The 27,331-nt window shown below is 36.8% G+C and overlaps 1 protein-coding gene across 5 annotated transcripts in view; it reads left to right on the plus strand.

Annotated features, from left to right (window-relative positions):
* The window catches only part of FAT1 (FAT atypical cadherin 1), a 99,772-nt gene that overhangs the window by 14,197 nt on the left and 58,244 nt on the right, over window positions 1-27,331 (plus strand). For all 5 annotated transcript variants that reach the window (XR_009114417.1, XM_058023816.1, XM_058023818.1 and 2 more), the window contains exon 3: window positions 22,509-22,823. Coding sequence is in view for 4 of the 5 variants with exons in the window: in XM_058023816.1 (XP_057879799.1) it covers window positions 22,509-22,823 (315 nt within the window). In the remaining variant the exon portion in view is untranslated. The remainder of the gene's footprint in view (window positions 1-22,508; window positions 22,824-27,331) is intronic.

Genomic DNA, 27,331 nt, shown 5'->3' on the forward strand with positions numbered 1-27,331 from the left:
TAAATGATACTAATGAGATTACTTTGAGGTTCAGCCTCATGCTTTCTTCAGCTCATAAACTGTTAACTGGAAGCCAAGGGGGTAAGGGAGAGAGATCAGAGGTCATCGCTCAATGTATGATTCAGAAGTACAGCAGTGCATTGTGCCTGATATTGGACAGAAATAAAATTTAAATTGCATGGTAAATGAAGACTTTGAGATATTATATGAGAGGAAAAATGTTAAATGAGATTTTTGTGCTGTGAATTTATGTAACAAAGCCATTTGTTTATCCTTTAGGTACGTATTCAGGAGAACTTGGAATTTAAGATAGCTTTTTATTTGTGAGTGGAACTGAAGGCTGTAAATTGAGATGATCAATTGGCTATATAAATTGCCTGCTAAAGCAGCAGTAAAATATTTTCTCAAAGAATTTGACAAGGAGTTGAGCACATTGGTGTGTATTAATAACAGAAGGCATTGTGTTGATGCAGATCTCAGTGTGCCACAAGAAAAACCCATGCACCATCTAAATCCCATTAGCACAGAACAGTAAAAGTGAGATAAATCATGTCAGTACCATGCTGCTACTTCGATTGAGAAAAACTCTAAAGAATTACAGAAGCAATTGCTGGAGCAGAACTAAAGCAGAAGCTCTGTGGGACCAAGGCAATACTGAAACTTCTTTGTCCCAGTTTTTATTCCAGTGGAAAAGGAGGGAAAAATAAGAATGTCTTCCTGTTTACTTTTTGGTTTTCAGTTACAAGAACGGAGCCTTTCCTTGGGTATTTGCACTCCTCTAAGGTTAACTGAAAGATGGAAGCTCTAGTTTGTAAAAACTGTGTTGGGAAGAGCTCATAGTACTTCTTCCAGTTGTTTAGGCAGGTGAACAGTGGCTCTCACTGGGCTGGATGGAACGTTATCATGGGAGCACCAGCATGTGCTGAGCAAGTGTCGTCACTGATTTTCAGCTGTAAAAATGAGGCTGAGAAAAACTTGTAGCAGTTATCTGGCCTTCTCCAAAGAATTTTTCCAAGCAGATTGCTCTTTTTCTTGGGATATCAGGACTTCTAGCTTATGACTGAGTGCTGTTCTTATCATGTTTCCAGGTTGTTTTTTATGGTTTTACTTTTCTTTCTAGTGCTCAAAATTTAGATAGCTAAGGGAGCCAGCAGACTCTGGATGTGTAGATGCCATGGGTTATTTAGCCTAAGAAAGGTCTCATTGAAATGCTTAGGGAAGATGGGAGCCCATCCTGGAAACTGATGTTCAGAAGTGAAGGAAGGTTTAAGTAATGAATTCCATGGTGTCTGTCATAACTAAGCAGTTGCATCTACAATCCTTATACATGCAGATGCTGGATGTTAGATGTAGGGCCTGCACAGTAAGCTTTCAAGACACAGTGAATTTTATAAACTGATTGTCAGAAACTTAGCAAGTAGTTCAACTTGCAAGGCTACCAGCAGGTGATTTCTAAACTTCTGCAATTGAGGAAATTTCACTGTACATACAGAGTTCCAGAATGGTGTGAAGGGTGAAGTGACAGTCTGAACCTCATACATGATAACCTTGTGTACTGTTACCTTGTTTTTACAGTATGTAGTTACTTGATACCAGGAATCTTACTACTCTTTCATTAACCTGATTTTGAGTTATTAGGCCATAAGTGTTACAGAATAACAGTAATTCTGCTTTAACGATATGGACAAAGTTTAAGGTGATTAAACTAATTTGCTGACTTAAAAAGATGCTTTACTGTGGTTTTTTAAAACAAAGATCTGTCTAGCCTGAGATACTGTCTTCAGTAGCACAGGCAGGGCACGGAGATAATGCTTTCTTCTAATACTTCCCCAGTCTCTGGTTATTTTGTATTTGGGGAATTTTCAAGTCACATAGTTGGTAACATTCACATGCTTATCTTTCGTGTGTAGTCTTCCCTTGGAACCATACAACTTTGAAGTGTAACCTTGCTACTGTGATAAGGAAAAATGAATCGTTTTGGTAAAGAATATTAAAGGAACAAGTAAAAAAAATTAGCAGGGGCATATGGAAGAAAATTATTTTTATTGCACTATCTCTGTATGCATAAAATAGTGTCAATAAAGCTTAACGGGCATAGGATGCTATTTTTAATATTACTAAAACTATTTCCAGCTGGGAAGGCATTCATTAAGAAGAGTGAATAGGATTTTAACTGTGTAAAGCAAAGTACTGAATTATATTCAGAAAAGGAACAGAGCATGGCTAACATGTAATAAGTATGTCAACGTTGTTTTGTAGTGTTCATGTAAATCCATTAACTTAAATACAGGATATCATTAACATTTGTACATAAGGGATAGCTTCAGGCTCCATTTCTTCGGTGGTCCTTGGCTTTTGAGCTTTTCAAAGACTGGCATGAGCAAAGTTTAAATGCCATGATCACCAGTGGAGCAGAAAACATGAGCATCCAGTGGATAGCTGTTAAACCAGCACCGTTTTCTGGAACAGGAACCAGCTGGCCTGCACCTACACCAACAACTCTTGTACCTTTAGGAAGGGTGACTGTACCCAGATCATCTACTGGGAGTCCTGATCCCCAATTCACTCCTAGCTGTGACCCCTGCTCTTTGAAAAACGGTACGAACCAAAAGCAGTTTAACAGTACACAATTTCAAATGCTTGGGAATGCTTTCTGTCTGTTTCTTGTAAAGATACAGTCATAAAATACCTGGAGATGGGGGAGACATTTCTAATCAAAACTGAGATTAGTATGATTTGGTTTTAAGTTAATTGTAGTAAGCAACCTTACAAATACAGGACTTTCTTCACATTCTCTTGTTGAATGCTTCATCTTGAAGCTCCTTCTGTATACTTTGTCACTCTTATTGTATAAACCATGGATATAAACATCAGGATGTGCAAAAACTTAGTTTCAGTTTGAATTTAAAAAAAGGGAAAAAAAGACATCAAGAAGTTCTTAATAATTTCCATTCTACTATACAAATTCCATGTTATATGTTGACTTACTGTTTATTCTGAATCTTTGAAGATCTGTCAGATTGTAGTCACTGGAAACTATGAACAGAAAAATATGTTGAACAAATCTTATGGTAAGAAAGCAAAGAAACATTAAATTAAAAATAGTAATTGATCAAGTGATGTTGATACTAGGGAAAGAATATTCTAGGTGGGTTTAATATGATTGACTAATTCTTAGAGTATCTTCACATCAAAGACTAAGTTTGTTTACAAACATTGTGACAATGGCGTTTCTGCCTGGCTCCTGCCCACCGATGCAGTCTCATTAGCACACAGGATTTGCAATTAAAATTCCTTGTGTGAATATTTTGACCAGTTAAAAGTGAGAAGTAACTAAGAAGAAGACCTCATAGAATGGGGTCCTCAGATAGCATTTTTTTTCCTGCAAAGCACAGCAGCTCTTCCCAGCAGAAGAGAGAGAAGGGTTGGCGGGGTCTCTAGTTCTGCAAAATGCTCAGTGGCTGCAGCCTTTTGCACAATCAAGTTTTGCCCTAGCTAGCTCAGGTACATTATTAGTAAAGCTCAGAGCGCAGACTAATCCTGCAGGTATCTAATTAGCTTTGCAGGCACATTTCTTTCATCCTACACTGCATTCTGTACAGCTCCAAACACTGTACTGAAGTTAATGATTTGCCCATGTAGCAGTTAAATTTCTTCAGTAGCTGAGGCATACGTGTCCTAGAGTAAGAATTTAGATTATTCTGATGCAGTTTGAAGAAAACCCACGAAACCAACCCAAACTAAAAAAATTCCCAAGAAACCAAACCCCAAACCTAAAACAACAACAAAAAATAACCTGAACAACCCTCAGCATGCAAAACAACCAAAACAAAAAAATACCAAACCCAGAATGATTACTAGGTTCTGTAAACTCCAAGTTAGGGTTAAATTCTTAAACTTATAAATGTTAATTTGGAAGGTTAATCGTTTAAATGAGGGGTTGCATCAGCACTTCAGTTTGCAATTAAGAGAAGACCTAATTCTAATGTATGCTGGAGATTTGAATGACATTCTAGTCAGCAGATGGGAGTTTTTTCATAATCTAAAGACTCAGATTTTTTTTGGATTCTGGAGTTGGTGGTTAGTTGTCACACTGACATCTGGAACAGAATTTCAGGTCAACACCTGGAATTTGAACACAAACTGTTAAACTTAGTTCTTTGGGAAGCAGTGCAAGGGCAAGGATCTATTTGTTTGAAAGCTGTGTAATTAAAGCTCTTGAAAGAATTTGAGAGGAGTATTTTTGTGTGTGTCTCTGTAAAAGTGGATGTGGAGTTGGGGTTTTTTTTGTGTTTTGAGAAAGTTTGGGAACATACCTGTTCAAGAAATTTTAGTTTATCTGTGCTAAATAATAAAAAATGCCACTGTTCTGGAAGCATTAAGCAGTGTAGATCAGAGATGCAGAAATAGTAATTTCTTTAGCCTTCTCTGTGAGGATAGTTTTGTAAGAATAGCACTACTTAAAAAAAGGGGGCAGGGCAAGTAAGGATTACTTTGGTAGTTAAGTGCTCTAAAAAGATATTTTAATGCTGATACATGTTAAGAATTTTTTTCTAGTGGTATATTTTGTTCTTTGTCTGGGCATTCTCTCCTTTTGGTGTTGAATTGAGAAAAGTGATCAGCATGAGAACATCTCCACTGACTCTAGACCAGGTCTGCACATTTCAACTCTCCTGCTGACACTTTTGTGAATCCTTGGCAGGAGAGTCCTTATCAAGCTTCTCCAGAACTACCAGAAAAAAAGGTTTTGTTGTGACTATAAATAATGAGGCCACTTATGGTACTGTGCCCACCCAAACACTATAACCTGTTTTTTAAAGCGTTTATCCAATGTTTTTATGACCTCTGTTTCCTACCATAATTTTCAGTGGTAGTCAGGCATGCTATATATGGAGCAGAGGTTAAATTCTAGCTTAGTCTGCAAGATGGGAGAGACAACCATATCTGTGTGGGACACTTAAATTGAGGAGGCATACTTGTGGTTGTTAATTACAGATACTAAAAACTTGGCTAGACTATTTCTAAAATGGGGTATTATTTTCTGCTTTCTAATTAAGGATAGCCCAGTGGGTTTGTGTTGTGTTCAGTATGATGTTGAAAAGAGAGTGAAGCTGATGCAGAAGATGGTCTGTTTCATTTTGTTTTTATGTATTTTTCTTCAGTGGCATTAAAGCAAACTTGTGCCATTATGCAAGAAAAAACAGTTATGTTTTAAGAAAGTAACTATGCCTAAAGTGAGTAGTATTTTGAATTTAAAAAACATTTGCTTAAAATTTCATGCAACTAAAATACATTTTCCGCCAATTTGTTACGGTTTTAAAAATTAGTCCTTTGGCACATAGATTCTCTTTTATGAGACAGTACAAATAGTTATAACACCAGCTTACTAATAATTATTTTTGAACTTCTAGATCTCCTCTAGTATTAGGAGAAATCTAAGAACTTTTAGGAGTATAGACCGAATTTAATACAGTTTGTGTCTGAAATAAAAGAAATAAAGAAATAAAAGACCAAGGGATGCACTATCTGTAGACTGAGGACAAGGCCTGAAATTGCTGCTATTCATAGAAAGCAATACAGAAAGTATTTTACTAGAAGATGACTAAATCCAGGTGTCAGATAGCCATGGTACCAGCAATCAAATAAAGTATCTCACATTCAAAAGTTAGTTTAAGTGTGTGTTAATACTCCAGTTCAGAAGAGGCTGCATGGTTAACCTGTCAGGGACCATCTGCTTTTGACTGCAGTGTGCAGTTTTCTACTACTCTACTGAGGGTGTGATTATGAGCATTCTAAGCTCTAGAACTGCCACTAGGTTAAACTGTGATATGATGCTGTTTCCTTTTATTTGTGTTTCCTTTTAGGTGCATGAAACTAAGCCTGGCCTTTGGAACTAATGCTGAGTTTCAGTTTGGCAGGGGTTGAGGAGGCCTGGGTTTGGACCAAGGTCCTGAGCAGCCTGGAGCTAGGGAATTACTTTTCTTTCTTAGGCTTGAGGAAAACCATGTAATTTGCATTTGTGATGGTGGCAACTCCCAAAGTGCTATTGGGTTGTTAATGCAGCTTTTAGAATGTGTCTTTGGAAAAAGCTGAATTAGTTTTAGACAAACATATTCATCTTACGTTCTCTGTTGGCAGGGGCACCTTCCAAAGTAGTTTGAGTTTTCTTAGGTATCCTACTGAGTAAAACATCACCTTAGCTGCCAAATAGGGATCCCATACAAAAGCTGAGGCTCCCCTGCCCTGCTGCAGGCATGCTGAAAGTAAGGGATTGTTCCTTTCTGAAAGGTGTGGATTGGGTTACAGCCTGGTTTGATGAAAACAGAGCTGCCCGGGGGCTGTGTCTCTGCAGGAGATGAACTGGGCCTGAGCCGCATGTGGTCCCGAAGATTTACCTTATAAACAGCAATCAGTTCGGGCAGCAGAATAGATACTAAGGGCCTATTAACTTACTTGGGTCTCTCTTTGACTTGAAAAGTACTTGTGAGCAGAGGAATAATAAAAGGGAAGGGTCGCCAAAAGCTATGGAAGGTGCATTTTGCTATATCACTCTTGGGACATCTGTTAAATTGGGCATTTATTTCCTACTAAGCATCTGCTGAGCTTTTGAAGTACATATTAAGGTCAAAGGAGGGGAGCTTGAAATGATTGCATAATGTTTATTCTTTTCTTTGAAGATTTTAGACTTTAATCATACAGCATTTGGACATATTTAACAAAGGACAAACCTACATGAGCATTTGGCAAGCTTCCAGAACTTATTACATGCAGTAGTTGCAGCTTTACAACTTGGATTTAAAAATACTTTGGGCTTTGCTGAAGCTAGGTTTTGCAGGTCCATTTTTTAATCTGTCTATCATTCTTACTGCATCTGTGACTTTATCACACTGGACATCTGAATGTGACCAAAAATGAATTTTCAATTCATCACTCTCCATGAGGCTCAAGAAAAGAAAATCTCTAGCATTCCAGTGCCATCAGAGAGGGATCTTTGGAAAAACTGAAGTATCCAAAGAATCTAGCAGCAGGAGTGCAACAAATCGTTTCCATGTTCAGAAATGAGGTTTCCCCAAGCTCATTGTGTTCTATTCATGATTCTAATTGCTGCTTCTTTTTAATTTAAAATCATTTGTGAACAAGGATAGTCAATATGTTAATGGTTCTTATAAGTAGTTGCATAGTTTGGATTGGCATTAGGGTTACAGGGCAAACTGCTGGGTTAGTGGATATAAATTGGCTTGACCTACTAGTAGTGGTCGTCATTAATAACTCGTTTGGCTCAGAGTTCTGTCTTTGCAAACTTGTCAGTGTGGTATTGCTGATAACAGAACTGAATAGCTGCTGTATGTTGGGAAAGTTACTCACAGAAAATACAGTAGTTGCGTTGTTGACTAATCTTCTACCAATAATAATCTTTCCTGACATGGATCATTTCCAAAATCTGCATGTATCTTGAATCAATCATTTTGGGTGTTTATAATAATAAAGACAGAAAGCCTGATACCACCTCTATACACCAGAAAGTGAAAATGACTGAGTTTTGGTTTTGAAGTTGCTGATCATAGAGTGCTTGTTCATATTTTTTGTAGGATTTAAGGCTTAAAAGGTTCTTATATTACAAATTTCAAAATACAAATTATGGATTAGCCTTCTAATTTTAGTGTTACTGGTAATGTACATGAGCATTACAGAATTGATACAGTCATGTGAGTGAAAAAATGAAGATTCCAGTAACGTAATATGCTGTAAGTGAATAAGAGTGAACAAATAATATGCTAAAAATGAATACAGACTTCCTGTATGTGTTGCCTGTAGTTCTGGTTGTATTTATGATAGAGAAGGAGTTTGGTAGTTCAGCTTGAAAACTTTCAGTGCCAAGAAGTTTATGATGGAGTTATGGATTATGGAATTATGAATGTGATTTTAATGTTGGCATGTTGTCCCCTCCATTTCTCTAAACCTGTGAGAGTGACATGTATAGCTCTCTCGCAGGGAATACATCTCCATTCTACAGGGGGTTTGTATTTATTTTTTTTTAACCCTCCTCCCCCCTTTGCCTGTAGATTTGCCATGACAGGGTATATCCTGTCTCTGTGAAAATTAGAGATTGCTGTGTAATGATAAGGGTTTAATCTGCAACGAATCAGACATGTGGAAACTTCTGTCTGTGGAATTTTCTGTTTGATCTGAGAGGAATGCCCTTGCTGTGCCCTTCCTGTAATGAAAGCAAGGTATAGTGAATCAAAGTGATTCTAGATAAGATTGGAATGTGTGCATTGGTTATGCCTCTATTATATTTGGTGTTGCAATTCTGGCCATATGTATTATCTTATTATTCAAGATATTAGCAGCATAGTTCATCTTCTTCAAAGATATCTCTCTCTGTTTTAGCTAAAAGTGCTATAATTTTATTGATGAAATTTGAGTTAATTACTTAGGTTTGAACACAGAAATTCTTGCTTGCAACAACTAATATTGTCAGCAAGATATTGAATGAGCTATGATAATATAGCATCATTTTCTTACCGTAAATAATTTTACAGTATTCGCTTAATCTTCTGTTTTCAAGATTTTGTTGGTGTGCCATTGTGAGAAATAGCTAACAGTTTCCCTCCATCATTATTTCAAAACCAGTAAATGATTAACAAATGTGCAGCTGCCTGTGCAAGGAATGTTACTTACTTTGGGAGGGGGGAAGGAAAGATTATTTCTTCACATAAGAAGTCTGGTGTGATAGTTCACTTTAAAGGTAATTTAAATATTACAGGATCAATTTCAGCAGATTAATCAGAAATGGGAAAATGACCTGTGCCTTTCTTTGATTTTTGGTTATATCTATGTTGTTCCTACCTGTACTATTAGTTAGTATAGTAATATTTTGTGTTGCCTATGTTTGTCCAGACAGTAGTTTTAAAGTAAAAAACTATGTAAGAAGACATGGCAATTTATTCTTAAGTGTATGGATATAGGCAGAACATGGCTTAAAAAAAAAAAAGTGATAACATCTAAGCAGTTCATAGTCCAAACTATTTTACACCATTCCTAATCAGATTTCTGAGTGGGGCCTTGTTTGTTAAGTACAGAGACCAGTAGATCAGGAACTGTGCTTGTAAATGTAAAAACAAAAACTATCATAGAATTTGGGCTTTTCAATTAGCTTTTTGCTTGCTTCAGAATGTTCATACTGAATGGTGAAATTTCGTACTGAAATTTTGAACTTACTTGAATCTGTACAGTTAAGGCAGAGCAGGAAAGCGTTCAAAAATTGTTAGTGGAAAATGAGTTGTCAAGTTGCCATTGACTCAAATGACACATCAGCTTTAATGTGCATTGTTTAATAAGAAGTTAAGGGAGTGACAGAGTGAGAGCAAGATTACTGCTGATTAATGGAGTAAATGTTTGAGTGAATATTGATTCAGTATGTGATGATGGGAGGAAATGGAATAAGACATACATGCCATTCTATTTCTGTAATTCCGGGAATGATAAAAAATACTTTGGAAACTGAGTCATTCAGTCTAGTCAAACACAAGAATGACCAACATTTGAGAGTCTCTTTTTGACAACAGCTATGCACAGATACAGAGATTTGAGGAGGTCTCCTGGTGCAACTCAGTCTAGTTGCTGTGTATTCTGTGAATTTCTTAAACGAGGAAGAAAATCCTCAGTGGTTAGGACTAAAATGCATTTTGTGTCTAAATGGTCTACTAATTACCTACAATATCATATTTTTCATTTACACTGTTCTAGTGTTGACAGAGTTGATCTACTTCTTTATGACAAATTATTGGTTTATGAAGCAATTATTCATCACACTAATTTTCTTTGGTATTGTTTGAAGGGTGCAGTTATCTTCAGCAGAAAATTGTTTCTGTGGAGAATAACTAAAAGCTTTTTCAATGGAAATTCTCTCAGAGAGACTCTGTGGTCTTTGTTCATCCAAATGCCTGCAGGTTTGCCTAGTAAGCAAAAAAATGAATTAAATTTATAGATTTTTATACTTTTTAACTGTAGCTTCCATGAATTTCTACTACCATTAGTAATTTTTTATTCTGGAGAGTGTTAATTAAGACTGCATGTGCAGTTGTCCATTGTTTATATGAGAAAAACTGAAACTATTTCCCAGCAAGCGTCCAGGGCCCCCAAAAATAAGTATGCTTGACATCTGATAAATGATGATCTCTAGTTTTCTAGTTACAAGTCTTTTTTTTAGATGTTATGTATTGGTTCTTCAGTGCTCTAAGAATTTGCTTGCAAATGGAGGATTTGTCATTTGCTTGATACAGTAATCCTAAGAAAAGAGAATAAACTTAATTTTATGGTACCAAAACTCTTTGCTTTCAGAGTTCCTCTGGCTTTAAAATTTCACTCAAAACCAGACAAGTTCAGAAATGTTTCTCTGTATGGCCTTGTGTTTAATTTGATTCATATGCAAAGGCAAATAAGGCTAATTAAAAATTAGTTTAACAGGTACTCATCAATGTCGAATCCCCTCTGGAAACAGGACCAGAAACAAAGTCTGAATAAATAAATGGATACTTTGTAGGTTAATACATCTGACTTTGTCAGAGCAAGGATGAAAATGTCTTTTGATGTCACTGAATCCCGGATGCTTTCATTCCATGACTTTGTCAATTTGCTTTGTTCCCCCAGCATTAGCATGCCCAGAGGTGTATCAGATCTTTGTACACAGAAATCTGCTTGGGAGCAGCATGTCTGTTGGCAGTAATTAAGTGCTTTTGTGTCTAGAGCTACCTGGTGCAGTAACATGAACAGCAGCAATAGCCTGATTTCCAGAATTCCTCAACATGCTACCTCCTTTTTTGATAGATACCAGTATCTTTGCTTGCTCAGAGCTGGTCTGGAAACTATCATTGCTAACCAGCAGTTTCTGCAACTGAAAATATCTTGGAGACTGAAAGCTTGAAGCAAAATTGCAGTAGTCCAAACCACAGCCATGCATAAATAACACACACATGTGCTAAACAACAGTTTTTTTGTGGTGGGTTAGTCATGAGCCAGAGTTGTTGTGGAACACAGCTGTAACATCTTCTTTCTGAAGGATGGGACTGCTCTGTTTGACTTGCTGGGCCTTCAGTGTTTCACAGAAGTAATAAGGGGTGAGCTGCAGTTTCAAATTTCCACCAAAAAGGGAATCTGAGAGAAATGCAGTGTGTACAGGAAAAGTATTCCTGGGATACATGGAACAATTTTTCCTTATTTAAGATGGTCACTAACCCCTGAAATTTACAGAAAAAACCTGTAATCTGTAAAGTTTAATAGTTTCAAAGTACAGTTGTTGCAGAGCTGTCCAGGTTTTAATAGTTTGCAGAGGTCTAAACAGCTAGATCCTTCTGGATCAACAAACCCGTTTCTGAACAATTAAATGTGTTGCTCTTGTGCATAATTGGCTTCCCATGCGTCTCATTATTTTCCTTGTAGACTCTTCTTCTGCCTAAGGGGGGACCTAGGTTAATCTGTCAACTCCAGTTAGTTTTGAAATTCCTGGGGCCATTTGCAGAGGAATTTCCCCTTCAGAGGCTCCCCATTTCCCAGCTAAATTATGAGACTTACCACACTCATTGTCAACAATTCCTTAGTAGTAAGAAGACTAATAGAGAAGAGGGATTTTGCAGTCACTGGTGAAGCCAGAGTTCTAAAGACCATATATTTTTTTCATTTGTGTGTTTAAGAAATTCTTACAAACTTTAACAAAGAATATAGAAATTCATCCTTTGTGTTTCTCATGCAGAGGCAAGTACACATTCTTTATGAAAAATTGATTAATTAATTTCCTTCTTTGTCCTTGATGTTCATAAGTAAACAAACAGTGGACCTGTAAAAGCCTTTGCTTGTTTGTGAATCACCTACATTTTAGTAGAAATTTTCTTGGTCATGAAGGCAACTTAGCTTAAAACAGCTCAGCAATATTATCCCAAAATGTTTTGCTTAAATAGTTTCTTACTCTAATTTTATTTCTTGGGACATAGAAACTTGTTATGTTTTTATCTGAAGACAAAAAGCTGTCCTGAATACGGGCTGGGTGGCCAGAGCAATGACTTGCCTCAGATCTTACAAACCTTACAGAAGCTGCTTTTGTGGGTTCCGAAATCCCATGTGCTGGCCCAGAACCTGCTGGCAGCTTGTCCTGCTTTCTCTAGTGTTTCATGAACCTGCTGTAATGTTGAAGTGCAGTCATGTTTTCTTCAACAAGTTTTCTCTCAAAGCGTGAATGACTGATCATGTTAACAGCAGAGCATGCTTTGCTTGCTGTCTCTTCAAGGCAGTGTGGATCCTATGTGGTTGTATTACAATAATTTTTGCTATTGGCAGAGGAGTTAACATTACATTTCCCTAATGTGGACGCATCAGGGGGTTTTTGTGTCTCTCCATATCGAGCTTTAGCAACACGGTACCGTTCCTCTGTATAGCAATTATATTGCCTGTCCAAAAGCTTGACATACAAGCCGCCTAGCTGACAGAAATAAGCTGGAACTATTAAAATAACCATAAATGAGGCTGACAATGGGAGCTGTCTGCCATTGTCCCAAAAGATTTTTTGAACTGGAAGTAATCAGTGGAGTTCTAAGGCAGCGCCATCACGGATCTTCTAATTGCAAAAATTCCCCCCTCGCCAACCCCCAGCTTCCTGAAAGGAAGTTCACAATCCTTGTGGACCTTAGGAGATTTATTGCTTGTAGCCCAGACTACCTAGTACCAAATCATAATTTCTGGGCATAATATTTTATGTAGACAATTTTAGGAACATACATAAAACCTATTTTTCTTTCATAAATGGTCTGAACACTGTGTTTTCTGTTCATTTGACTTGTTTTTTGTAGAAATGTGCAGCAAGTAAAGTGGCAGGAACTAGAAGTTAAAATGTTACTGCTTCTAATTATTTACAATTCTCTTTTTGATAATTTCTTATTTGACTTTACCCATTTACATGATAATGGTACCTGATAAATCTGGCTTTTCAATGTTTTAAAATATAGTCTGGTTTTGTGTGTAGCGCTTTAACTATGCACATCTTTACTTCTAGGTCTTTGTACAATCTCTACATGCTTATTTAAGGGATAGCTGCACTTACCTGATGAACATTCTGTATTTCTTCAAATCTGTCTACCTACCTGGTGTATAAGCTGTGCAGAGCAAAGGGCAGTAGTGACCCTTTCTCTCTCTCCACTTGAGCACTGTTCAAGCTACTGCTGTTCACTCATAGCACAGAAGTGATGCATAAACTGTGGTCTATTTTTAATTTTTTTTGTCAAGGTTTGGGTTTGACCACATGCTGAGGCTCTTTGGATGCCAAGTTTTTTGTCCCCAAAAAATATTTTCAAAGGACAATATTTGAAAATTGATAATTTCTATGGGCTTGGAAAAGTGAGACAGGTTTCACTGGACACTGATAGTGTCTGATTGTTTCACTGACTGCTCTTGCTGTTGTTCCATTGGTGTCATAGAAATACTTTAATTTCAAATACAGTAGGTTTGTAATGAAACCTGGGGGGTTTGAGAGCTTGTACTAATATCACATGTACTTAAGCTTCTGCTGCAAAACTGGATTTGGCTATATATTTTGCTGTATCTAGTCAGTGCAGTGAAGTTGAATTTGAGATGTAAAACATAATTTTATTATGATTGAGGTTTTTCTTTGTTCCATTTGGGCTTTTTTTTTTTTTTTAATTAAAATTTTAAATCTGCTTTGCTGGTGATGGTTCCTCTACTCTGTTTAAGGGTGGGTTCTGTGTGCCTTGCAGTGATATTCTTCCCCTTCCATCTCCCAAAACTTGCAATAACTGGTCCCTGGAAAGAAAGCAAGCAGTGGTGGACTCTACACATTTAAGGTCTTGCTACTGCTGCAGTTCCATCAACTTACTGTTATTGATCGTGATTTCATTTGAAACTTTCCAGGCCTTATTTGAGTTGAATTCGTCCTTGAAATAGCAACAGGAGTTGCTTTCCAGTCAACAGTTCTAGCTAAGCATGATTTCTCAACTGGTAGTACGTAAAGCACAGCCTGAAATGTGTGTAACTTTCTATGTCAAAGAGCTATAAACAAAATTTAATTACATTTCGTGGGATCTGCCCTTATACATGCTGACAAAAGACTTGTAGTTCCAGTATGATATTTTCAGCTTAAGTACTTTTTTTTGGTAGCTTTTCCAGAGAGAAATCTTGCAGTGCCTTCTCTGAAGCTGAAATTGTGAAGTTTAGATTTTTTCATTGCCTTTCTTATAAAGAAGAAATTTATTTATGATAAAGAAGAAATGTTATATACATATAAAAGCGAATTAAACCCACTGTGTATTAACTTATTGAATATTTAAAGAAACAAATGTGTAAAATGTATGTGACAAGCATTAACTTTAAGAACAAAGTAAATAATTTATATTGATTATGTTGTTTATATTGTATGCTAGACAGTATTATCTTGGGGTTCATGAGAAGCTCTTAGGTTGGTTGGTGGATTTTTGGTGGTTTTTTTTCCCAATAACATTAAAATGCAATTAGCCAGGATGCATGTAAAAGGCAAAGCACCAAACTATTTAAAAAATAAATCAGAATGTGTTAATTTGCATTTCAGCTTAGGCCAACCAGAAGAATTTCCGAGTGGTTGAAAAGGGAAAAATGAACTATTTCAAACTAGACTGAATCATTAGTTTTGCACATTGATTTTCCTCAGATGTGTTTGCAGACAAGTCACCTCACTTTGAGGTATGGAAAACACAGTGTTGATGGTTTGTGGCCAGGTTACAGACTTTCTGTCTTTGCCTAATTAATGCTTCTGGAGAAGAGACGAGTGAAAAGCAGTGAACATCTCTTGTTCGTGTGTGGTTCAAAGGCAAGCAGTAGTTCCTACAACTTTTCACTCTCCTTCAGAGCTGCAAGAAAGGATTATTTATATTCTGAGACAGTACTGTTTAGTCTGTGTGAATCTTCAGATGCAAGAAGTCTGAGTAGCTTGCATTGTCACTGACAAGTTTTAAATTGCTATGGAGGTGAAAAGCAAATTGTATTTCTCTGGGTGGCTTTTGCACCTTGTTCCGTAGAGGTGCAATCATGTAATGCTTCCCGTTCAAAGTGCACAAACAATAAAAGTAAGGAACTTTTCCAGCTCAGCTTATTTGTCAAAAATAATACTTTTCTTAAAAGAAGAGATTGTATATACTTTTAAGAAGTTCACACTGCCTGCCACAAGTCTTTAATATTTCAGGAGTTAGATTGCTGTGCCTTTCTTGGTATTCTGCTGTGTTTATAGGGTGGATGAGCTGACATTTCACTTTTGCAAGAGGAATCTCATGCCATTCCTTCTTTAGAGGGAGATTGTTTCATGGACTTACCAGGATGGAGATTTTGGGCTTTTCAGATGATGTTTTATGTAGTGAATAGTTTGTTGTCTTTGTGGCAGGACATAAGTAAAATTTTCAGTGCTTAAGGATAGCTGGTTTGTGTAAAATTAGGGCTGATGTGGTATTGTGCTTTGTTTTGGTTTTACTAAGTGGTTATTTATTACACTTGAGTGATCAAATACTATTAAATTTTGTTGGCATTAGCATTGGCTGCTATTTTAGAAGCATGGTAGGCTTAAGGTTTACTTGTCTCTTACACACTGGTGCTTGGTAGAGGCCTGAGTTAAAGTAGCACAGTGGCCTGGGGGAAAGAATAATTTTTTCTTCAGAGTTCAATAGGTTACATGTTTCAAAACCTTCAAATTATAAAACATTTTATGGTATGTAGGGTTGTGACTGCTGCTTCAAGGCATTTCCCAATGTCAGATTACAGTCATGACCAGAAGCTTCAGCAGTTATCAGAAGGAAGTTGGGAAGTTAACAGAAACACAGATAGAGGGGTTTTTTTAATTGCTGTAAAAGTGGAAAGAATCTGAGCTATGACACTGGCCACAATTAATATTACAGATGGATGTAGTACTTGTAAATCGTGCACTAAACTCCGCTGTAGTCTGTTTTATCTTGCATAGGTAGATACCATAACAAGCACTGCATCTTTTCCTAGGCCAGATGCTCTTTCCTGGTTTCCTGTGGGTACCAGTTTTTGTTTGTTTTCTGGATTTTTAATCCTGTCTTCTCTGCTATAGCCCGTCTGTTTGTACAGCTCAGGAAAATGCTAATCACGTCATGGTAGGTAATAAGGAAAAAAAAATCTAAGAAAAATAGAGCATATAAGAAGAGGTGAATGGGAAGTAATTTATGTTCATCTGTGTTTGATCTGGATGTGTTTGAAGAACTGCACTGTCATTAACAAAGTTATTGGTTAGAAGAGATGCTATTTCAAATAAAATGAGCTGTGCAAAAAATCAAAAGTTAAAAATAGCAACTTTATAAAATACCTTTTTTTTCTGGCCTATTCTAGCCATGTAATTGTGGAGATTTTAGTAACAACCTGAAAACTGTCTGTTTTGAATTGGATAACATTAGAAGCTAAAATATAATAGTATTTTATTAAATAAGACTTTACTTAGGAAGGTAGCCAAACCACTAAAAATTTCTTTGTTTTAACAACAACTTAAGCAAAGTTTCACAAAATTTAAAGCAGAAATTTTCTCAGAAAAACTGGCAAGTAAACTTCCGGGAGCTAGGGTCCTTTAGACCCCTGTTTTCACATAGTAACTCCTGAAAAATATATGTTGCCTGTCTTGAGGTGGCAGAGATTCACAAAGTAAGCTGCAGAATGTGCTGAGCAGTTTTATCTCTAGTTTAGAAGAGTGTGCCTGCCTTAGTGGCAGTGTACCCTGCAGTGACTCTCTGTTTGTTTAGAATTCAGGACAGTTGCAGTCTGGGTTGGTGTGCTGGTGCCATTGAGGACAGCGTGTCTCCGTGTTTATAACAGGCTTAATCCACTGGCTTTTGAAACTTAGAGTTGAATTGGTTGTTTGTTGAAGGTCATATTTGATCAAAACTTTTGTTCGTGCAATTTGTAAATCACTGCTTTCCCCCTAGCCCTCAGAATGGCTTTTAAAGCAGCTGAAGAAGCTTTTTGATTTACCCAACTTATTAGAACTTAGATTAATTGAGTTTGTAATCAGATTTCAAGCATCGTGTTCCAGGCCAGGGATTTCTTAGTTTGCTTCAGATGTCATTCCGGGGGCAAATTCTGCTAAACTGCATTTTCATGCTTTGCTGAGAAATGATTGCAGGTTTTGATTTCCATTATGGAATCGTTAATATTGTTAATTAGAGTTCTTATGGATAAGCACACTTAAGGAGGATCATCCCTGGGAATTGGGAGTATTATAGTTTGAGCATTTGTTAATTAGATAAAATTGGCATATGTAAGAGTGTCAGATTTGAGGTGTATTTTATGCTCTTTTTTTTTTTTAAGAGTGACTTTGGTTGTAGTGATTTGTCTTGTGGGATTTAAACTGGGGGAAGCATTGCTTCTTGTTACCAATGGGGTTACTCTTTCGAGTTTTTCCTCAGTTGCTGTATTCATATACCATCCTATTCTTCCACATTAAATTCTGTCTAAATTATATTCTACAGTAGTCACTTAGGACTTTGGCCTTCCTTTAATGAAATTGATGGAAAAGTCCTACTGCATCAAGTGGGAAGAATATCTAGTCTAAAATTTCAGAATATGAATATTGTAAAATCAGTTCTGATGTCCTCTTGCCGATGACTGAGAAACATTTCATCAGAGCTCTTTTGTGCTCCCCTCTGGTGGTTAGTGACTGAATTTAAATTTCTTTTTATCCTGATCACCTGGAAGGTTTCACGATTGCACAGCCTGTCAAGTGAAAAATGCTTTTTGAATCCTCACTTCACCTTATGTTTTGAATAACAATGTTTGCAAGTGTTTGGGATTACCATACATGTGAAAGATTCGTTAGTAGATTTCTCAGCTTGTCTTGCTCCATAAAAACAAATGGTTTGTAAAAGTCAAAATTAGCTAACTGCCTTAGCATAGAGGATGGATGGGAAATCTGCTGATTAAAGATATTCTGTGAATGAGGGAAGAGTTAGAACAGAGATGGAGCTTTTACAGCATTGAAGATACAGTAAAGGCACTTCAGGTGTATTCCTTAAATGTGCCTTGTACCACTTGAAGAGAAAAGGAAAAATTCTTTCTAGGAGCCAAAACATGCTCTTGAAACTGATGATATGATCAATATCTTACTGATGCTTAATGGATCTAGATGTTTGCAAGATTAAAACAAATTAATTCTTATTAGGTTGTTTTATTATTTCAGTTTGATAGAGGAATCCTGATCAGTTTTTCCTCTGTTACCTTGAGAACCACTGGAACTAGAAACCAGTGAATTTATTAACACCTTAAGTGCTGAGTGCTGGCTTTCAGGCAGCATACAGTCTTGTGCTGCCCTAAAATGTGAAATAGGCTACTGCAGTCAATATTTGCAAAAGCAGAAAACTGATGTGCTTAAAGGACTGGTTCTTGACTTGTGATTTGGTAGGAGAATGATTGTTATCATTGTTAACAAAAGTAATCAGTCATTTTTTTTGAGCTTCTGTTCCTTAGAAGGTGTAGTAAGCTACTGAAGTTTTCATGCAATTTTATTCATTATTGTTCAATAGAAATTAAAAATGAAGCTATTAGTGTTCTCATAGGCAAAATCAGGAAAGATTTAGTGTTAAACTTTTAGAAGCAGGAGCAATTTCAACTAGAGTAACGACAATAGGATTGTGTTTTGTAATTACTGGTGTAAGATTGTTGAGGGGGCAGAGAAAAAACTGAAGTACTTCTTACACTTATATGTGTTTAGTTTTTATTGTACTTTGTGACATAAAAGCTGATATAGAACCAGAAGAAATTCAAGTTTTGATTGTCTGAGCCTGCCCCCACCCCTAGATGTGTGCTGGATTAGTATATCTGTTCCATTTTATTGCTGGGTTCAAACATCATGAAGAAAGCTGAGTCATATTAATAAAGCAGTCATCCCTTCCTTTGCTATATTGCCTGCAGCTTTGAGCAATGAGCAGAGCTAGGTGTGGTGGCCTTTCCTCCATAGCTCTCAATATGCTATTGGGAAAGGGAAATTTTTCTTCTGTACCTTCCTGTTCCCTTTTTCATAGCTTTTATGATGCAGGAATGTTATTTTGAGTCTTCATTTTTGATGTTGTCAAAGTAATTAATCCACTTACCTGCAATGCCTGTCTCTAGCAATCATGGAATTGTAGAAGGGTTTGAGCTGGAAAGAGCCTTTAAGTTCATCTAGTTCCAACTCTGTGCCCATGGGCAGAGACACCTTTCACTTCCAGAGACCAGGTTGTTTAAAACCCATCCAAGCTGGCCTTGAACACTTCCAGGGGTAGGACATCCACAAGCATCTGCTTCCCAACTTGCACATTCATACCCGTCTATTGCATCTATTTTAAACTGTGTCCTTTGTACCTTAAAAAAAAAAAATCACTCAGGAATTAACCCATTTATTAGTGTTGAACAGTTAGGTAGATGGTTTTGCGTAGGTGACTGATCATAAAATTGTTTTTGTGGATGCTATTTATTTCAGATTGGAATTATAAAAGCCACATAAAGAAAAAAAATGTTCATCCTCAAATTCAGGATCAGTTTAGTGAGAAACATGAGGAAAATGGAAAACCAATGAAATTCCCCGTTACTTTCAGTAATGCATGCTCAGAGTTTATGTGAGTGCCCCTGTAGGAAATTGGGACATTCTAATGAAAGCAGAGCTATCCCATTGGGGAACCTGTGTTACATGGTGCATCCAGTGGTCAGATCATCAGACAGATTCTAAGCCTTTCTCTACAAAGTCTATGTAAAATACAGAAGTAACATTATAAATGCAGATCTAAATTGGAATTAAAAATTAACCAAAAGGCAAAGTTGCCCATGTGCGCTGTATCATACTGTAAGTTTTCCCACATATTTCTTTTTGAGATACTAATTTTTCCAGTGTGGTACTGTTTTTTCCCTCTTCATCTCATGTGATGGATGTGACTTAAGAGAATGGACATTTGAGAACTAGTACACTACAAAAGTAGAATAGGTTTAGTCATCCTTTTATCTGAGGAGAGCTTTGATAACTAGGGAGGTAGATTTTGTTGATGTTAGGTGAGCATATTGCAGGAAGTAAGCTTCATTTCCACAAGAGTCTCTTTTTATCTTTCTTTAGAATCAGTCAAAGCAGTTTTAAATTAATATGCCTGTTCTGGTGCAGCTACTGTTTAGAAAGTGGGATGTGTGAAATGAAAACAGTTGCTCTTTTCAGCACGAATCACAAATAAAAAAGCAGCATTGCTGGAACCTTCGCTAGAAGGGAGTTAATACAATCCAGTCTTCTCTTTGGTAGGGCATGAAGGGCTTACAGGACTTTCCAAGGCATACATAGAGTCCATCCAGGTTTAAGATTGTTTGTATGCTACATCCAGCTTTTAGATTTAGAAGTGAGGCCACAGTAAGTAACAAATTTAATTACTCTCAACCAAATCTCCTGGCTGAGGTAGAGTCACACAAAAGGTGTGCCATGAGTTACAAAATAGAATCTGGGTAACTGAGTGCTCAAGGCTGTGTCCATTAGAGGGAATTTATGCAGAAACTATTCAGGTAACCAGTGCACAAATGCAATGACTACTGGATAGTATTACCTTTTTGTTGTAATAGTAAAACTGTCATCAAACAAAATGTAAATACTGAGGCAGAGAGACTGGAAATGTGAAATATCAGGATTAATTAACACCTAAACTTACTTGTTGAAGATGTTGTTCTGCAAAAAGATAAAAAAGGAAATTATGAAGCCAGTAGTTTACTTTCAGGAAAACTCTTATAGACTGCATGTAATGCATGCCTATTTTGAGATTGCAATGCCCCTCCTTTTTACCCCAGTTCTGTAGCCTTTGGCACTATATTAAACCAATTTCCACACTGACATCTGGTGGTAGCTCTGAAATGCTATGTTGCTTGAAATGCTATATATGGGAGTTTGCAGGTCTAAGCATCAGTTTCAATCCCCTCCAGCTCTTCTGAAGTGATCTTATCGATGTCTTAAAATTTTAACCTGCCATGGTCAGACCAGCTTCTCACAAGGCAAAGAAAGTAATGAATAAATAAGTAATTCCTTAATATTTTGCTCAGTCAGTATAATGTATCCAAAAAAAAATGTCTGTAGTATGTGAATCACGCAATACTTAGAGTTAATTCCTTTCCCAAAGAATTCCTGTGAAAACAGCGGCATAGTTTTTTTGACATCCTGTTTGTCTGATGGTGTGTGTATGTAAGTATATAGAGATATACGTATCTGTGTGAAGTAAATGAGCTCAGTAGAAGTGCCTCATCATGCATGCTCGCATTATGTGGCTTTATCCAAAGTCCAAAACTGGCTGTCGTGGTGATAGTTTGACTCATCTTGGCTCCAGTTCCGATTAGTCCTGGTGTGTGAGTGTACAACAAATAGTAAGAGCCATTCAATAGTAAAAGCCCTTCAAAATTTCCACTGAAATGGTTGCAAGGGCTTGCTCTGTTCCTCATCCTGACATGTATCAGGTTGATCTTAAGTTCTCTTAAGAAAATATCTCAAATCAGACACCCTGTAGGAGTGATTGGATCAGGAAAAGGAAAGTGCGAAGTTTTATTCTGCCATGGTTCCATGACTATTTAATATTCATCCCCCATGGGTTAGACCATAGCCCATAGCCTTGTGACACATGCATAGCGTGGCTGTACATGTAGATCAAGCTGCTTGTAAAAATAAAGTTGTATTTCTTCATGCTGTAAATTCTTTAGTCATTTCTGCCCTAGACAATCTCCTGTAGGCTCAGCAGACAGCTTTTTATTAAGTTTGTGAATTACATAGTAGCTCCTTATTTGGTAATTAATTCTATGTTTGTAAGATTGACCAGATTTTTGCTCCTATTTTTGCTGCCTTCTATTTCCAGAGTAATGGCAACCATTGGTTAGTCCTAATGTTGCAAGGGTTACATTTGGTATAACGTTTGTTTTTTTTTCTGTGACATGTCTGTGTGAATATAAATCAGCATATAAAGAAAGTTCAGTCAATTAATTCATTTGGGCACAGAGATAAAAATGTTTCACATTTAAGTAGTTATTCATTAATACGAATAATAGTAAAGAGATCAAGGATTTGGCATCTAAACCAGATAGTTTAATGTGGTATACAGTTTACCGTAATGAGTACAGAGGGTCATTCAAGTCCCAAAAGATTCTGAATTAAATATTTAATTTAATCTTTTAGGCAAAACCGATTTTATGAATAGTGCTGACTGGTCTGATGTATTTCAAAAGATGTTGGAAAGGAAATTAAGTAATATATTGTTTTAGTAAATGATGCATAATTGCTTAAAACTCTTACAGTGATTTTATTTTTTGTGGCTTCAGATTAATATGTGTGTGTGTGTATATTAGCACACACTGTGGAATCAATGTTGGTTGTTTAGAACTTGTATTCATTTTGATTTATTAATTTACTTAAACTTGTTGCTTACTGTATTTTTACACATTTCTGCATACTTATTGAGCCTTTTCTATTTATCTTTCTTCCCATTAAACAGGCATTATTGAGACTGCAGACCACCTGGATCGTGAGACCACTTCGCATTACTGGCTTACTGTTTATGCAACAGACCAAGGCGTTGTGCCTTTATCATCTTTCATTGAAATCTACATAGAAGTTGGGGATGTCAATGATAACGCTCCTCAGACCACAGAACCAGTTTATTACCCAGAGGTCATGGAAAACTCACCTAAAGATGTGTCTGTCATTCAGATTGAGGCATTTGATCCAGATTCGAGCTCAAGTGACAAACTAACCTACAAGATTACAAGTGGAAATCCACAGGGATTCTTCTCAATAAACCCCAAAACCGGTAAGTACAATACAGTGTTCTATTTTAGGTACTCATAAATTAATGTGTTTGCATAACTGCATAAACCAGGTGAAATCAAAATCTTTTGGTTTCATGTTGGAAACATGCTTTCACAATAGTGGAGTTAAGCTGGTGTCTTGGGCTGTGTCAGTAAGTTATATATAGACATGTAGCAAAAGAGATATTAGAGTGGAGCACGTGGTTCCAAGTACTTGACATCCACATCAGGCGTGTTTTCTGAAGGCTTACTTCTGAGTAGCTCCTCTCTAGACTGGTCAATGTCCATACATTTTTACAGTGCAGTAACTATACAGTAAAAACCCATATTTTAATTTAGTTTCATCCAAATTGTTTTTAGTTGTCTTTATAGGGGTTTTTTTTTGTCAGTTGTCTTTATAGATTTTTTTTAATTATTTTTTGGTGGCCAGGGGGAGGATGTCATGTTAGTCTAAGCAAAATAAGCCACTTACTCCCTGCAGACTCACTTGTCCCACAGTCAGAAGATTCTTTCTTTGTAATTAACTATTGCTGCTGCTAGAAATACATAATCTGGAGGATTATTTTCAGCTGTGGCTTTTATGCACTGAAAATATAGAGTCTGAGTTCACTGGTTATTTGGAAAGCTTCAGAAAAAAGCACTGAGGTTTTAACAGGGGAGTACAAACACAAGAACCAGGTAACGTCTTAGGAACTGAATTGCAGGTACTGAAAGGTTTGTAGGACAGACAGATGGGAAGCAAAATAATCAGTCTTAACTGAAGCTACCTAGTAATTTTGAAAATATTTTAAGTGTTGCATATCATCCCTTCTTCTGAATGTGCAGAAATAATACACATACTGGATGTTTTCCCCACAGTTTACGCCTAGAGAAGAACTTGGGGTTTTTTTGCAAGGTTGTGCCCAGCTTAGCTTTTCCTATGTTGTGTTTAGGTATTATTTCACAGTAAAAATTATGAGAGATGCTTTTGGTTCACTGAGCCATTTTTTTTAAATCACAATTCAGAGAGTTTAAGATTAGAGGCCCTGCAGAGGCGCAGTGAGCGACTTTAATCTATTACAAACCCAGTAAGTACAAGGGAGCAGTAGAAGCTTTATTAATTTAGCTCTTGCCCATTCATGGAAGCAATTTCAGGGTACTTAAAGGAGCAAAAATGGAGTGAAAAAATGTTTTGAATGCTATGGCCTTCATTTTGTTCTGTAGTTATTTCAGCTCAGGGTATGAAAGACTTGTGTGCTTTATCAATTGCAATTGCTGTGTCAGCAAAGCTCTGAGTGCAAACACAGATATGTTATTTGGGTTATTTCTGCCAATAACTTCTTTGTCAGCGTGTGCTGCATCTGTGAAAACACTGCCAAGAGGGGCATATGAAATAGCTATAGCAACAGAAGATATTTAGTATGGTTAAAGCCTTCATCTAAACACTGTATTTAAAAAATGTTGGTTTTAGAGAAAAGGGAGCCTGAAAAGTAAAGCAAGAGAAATTCAACCACAGTCTTCTGAAGTGAATGCAGAAAATGTTTGTCTGCTTTATTTCCATTTGCTTTACTCTGTCTCTTTTTTCTCATTTTACATGATGCAAAAGGAAAAAAAATCTGCTTTTTTATCTACTTCCTTGTGTTTTATGATTTTGAAAAAGTTCTGTTGCCTGCCACTTTGATATTTTTTTGTTGTCTCAGTATAATACTGATAAAATGGAAATAAAATTGCCTGTGAGTTGGGTGGAAACAAAGTGAATGACTGCAATATTCAAATTGCAAAGGAACATAAATTCTACCTCCATTCTTTTCATCATTACTCTATAATTGGCCAGTTATTTTTGGTTATTGTTTCCTTAAATATTCCTGAAAAATATACAGGATGCAAAACTACAGGTCATTTTCTCTTTCTTCTGTTCTTTTCCTCCTCTTTCAGCCCCCTGCATCATCAGGTGGCATTTTCCAAACTGTGTTTTGAAAAAAGACACTACTGTACCTCCCTTGCTGAAGTTTTGACATAAAGAAATATCTTTATTCCTATTTAATGGGTAGAATTAGGGCGCTGGGAGGCTGTGACTTGTCTTGGACAGAGTTTGCAGTTTTCTATGTCAGTAGCTTACTGTGATCTCATTTATGTTACAAAGGAACCTTGAGTGAGAGAGCTCAGCACAACAGATGGTGAAGTGATAAGGAGCACTTAATAGAAAAGGAATAAAGATTTTCTGTCAAGAGAGCTTCTTACCTGCCTGTATTGTAGCACGCATGCACTAGAAGCAAGCAGTTCAATCCACAGTCCTCAGTTTGGTGTTAAAGAATAAAAAGCAAAAGAGCAACTGGAAATTATTAAATCATTATATTTCAGAACACAAGCACTGTGAATAAAAGAATCTCCCTCTGATTTACATTCAGCTGAAGAAATTTTTTTTTCCCCTCAATATAATTAAAGGCCCAGGCTTAGGTATTCACCTGTCATGTGCCATTCATGCTATTACTGTTAAAATTGTAATGCTAAGTAGACATGCTTCTAGACAGACATCTTAAACATAGTGAAAGGAAAAAGGTGGGCGGAGCAGAGAAGGGAAGCTTGTTCCTAGAGTGCACTCAGATAATTCAATGGAGAAATTAAAAAGCTAACTCATATATATAATTGTCTTCCCATTTCATGTGCTCTGATGGGACATACTGCCTATCCTGTACATGACCAGTTGGAAACTGTTAGTCTGCAGTGAGCACTAACACAGGGGCTGGGTTTTGACTAAGATTATCAAGTTCTTAAGTTCTCAAGTCTCTCTTCCATCTATAAGATATTGAATGTATTTAATCTGAATAGATCTCACTTGATGTGAAATTGTTTTCAATGGAATTGACATGCTAAGGAGTTGAAAAAACTTCAAAAGACACTGGTTATTGTTCTAGTTATAACACAGTGCATTTTATCTTCCCAATCACTTAAAAGAGGGCTCAGCTGAAGAGTACATTTGACTAGAATTGGAGAGATCAAGTCTTGTCTTGTTTGCTTATGTGTGTACATTATCCTTGTTGTGCCCGGTGAAGTTATCCCAGAGTGAGGTATTTGTCCAAGGAAGAGAAACCTTCCCCAGGGCCCCCAGTTTCCTTTCAACCACGGGGGAGATGGGGCTGGAATATTAGTCAGATCTTTTTCACTGTATCCTGTTGAAACATTGGAAGTGACAGTATGAGTTTAATATCTGCTGTTGTGCATCCCCAAAGGTGAATTGAGGACTGTAATGACATTCAGTTCAAGTCAACTAAAAGCTAGTGTTGGGATTCTTAAAATATGTGGTGACTGTTAAAATACAGCTCAGGTGGTAAGGTGTTGCTATCTCTTCTCCTGGTCAAGGATCCATTGTTTCCTTTCTCTTCATAAAATTTAAGGCTATGGTACTGTGGTCCATGGCTGAAATTCCCACACATAGTAGTAATACAGATTATAAATAGAAACAATCTACACGTAACACATATCAAGTGAAACACTGCATTCTGTTCTCCTGATGTAGCTAATGCATTTCTAGAACTTTGTGGGCTCCAGACTGAAATTGACTTAATGCAATAATCCTGAATTCTTAGAAACTTGCTGACATGGATCTTTGTAGGATATACTTCATTATTCACAAAAAGAAGAGATTTCTTTTCATGACAAGAGCTATTGACTGACTGATTAGTTTCTCAGAAATGCTACTGGTTTACGGAGTATCTGATGCTTCTTACTGCAATCTGTTTCCAAGTACCCCCTTCAGTAAATCTTCCCTAAACTCTGTATCAGTTTCCATATGGATGAAATAGTTTTGGTATGCCATGTTTTTTAAATATGGCTTCTGCTCAGTGTTACAGGCTCTGTATGATTAATATGTCAAAGATTGCTGAGTTAAGGTGCCTGAAAGAAGGTTATATTGCTTTATAAGTGCAGCATGCATGCTAGAAGGGCAAAACCTGCATTTGCTTAGAGAAAGGAGTTCCAGCTCCCTCTAGCATTACTGAGCAAGATAATTGAATCCTAACCAGGTATCCATATAGGGCCCTTATAATCTTTTTGTATTACCTAGCACATATATTCAGGCTAGAAATAATTTCTGAACTTCTGCCCAATTAGTATTCTTCTTTCCACTTCCCTAGGACTTGTGTTACATTTGTTGTGCCAACCAGATTTGGCTTGGGGAGGGAATCAGGGCTGGGTAGCAATGAAACACTTTCTTGACAAGTCATGCCTCAGAAATTTAAGGCAATAATAGCGAACGAGGAAGAGAGGTACCGAATATTGCGCTGTGTAACAATTTTGTTTCAGATTGGCAGAAATGCTGATCACAAAAGTGTAGCTTTCTATGCTTTTAATGAAAACTGGTATGAAAGTGATACATACCTCTGAAAACTGGACTTGGGTTCACAACGTGGACAGGAGAATGGCAAAATAAATTTTGAGTTGTTATTTTTTGCATACTTAGGTTTTGCAGGTGTAAAATAGAAATAACTGTGTGACCTAATTGGCAGTGTTGTAAAGCTATAAATATTTATAT

Source organism: Melospiza georgiana, chromosome 5 (genome assembly GCF_028018845.1).
Source record: "Melospiza georgiana isolate bMelGeo1 chromosome 5, bMelGeo1.pri, whole genome shotgun sequence".
In the NCBI taxonomy this organism is placed as follows: Eukaryota; Metazoa; Chordata; class Aves; order Passeriformes; family Passerellidae; genus Melospiza; species Melospiza georgiana.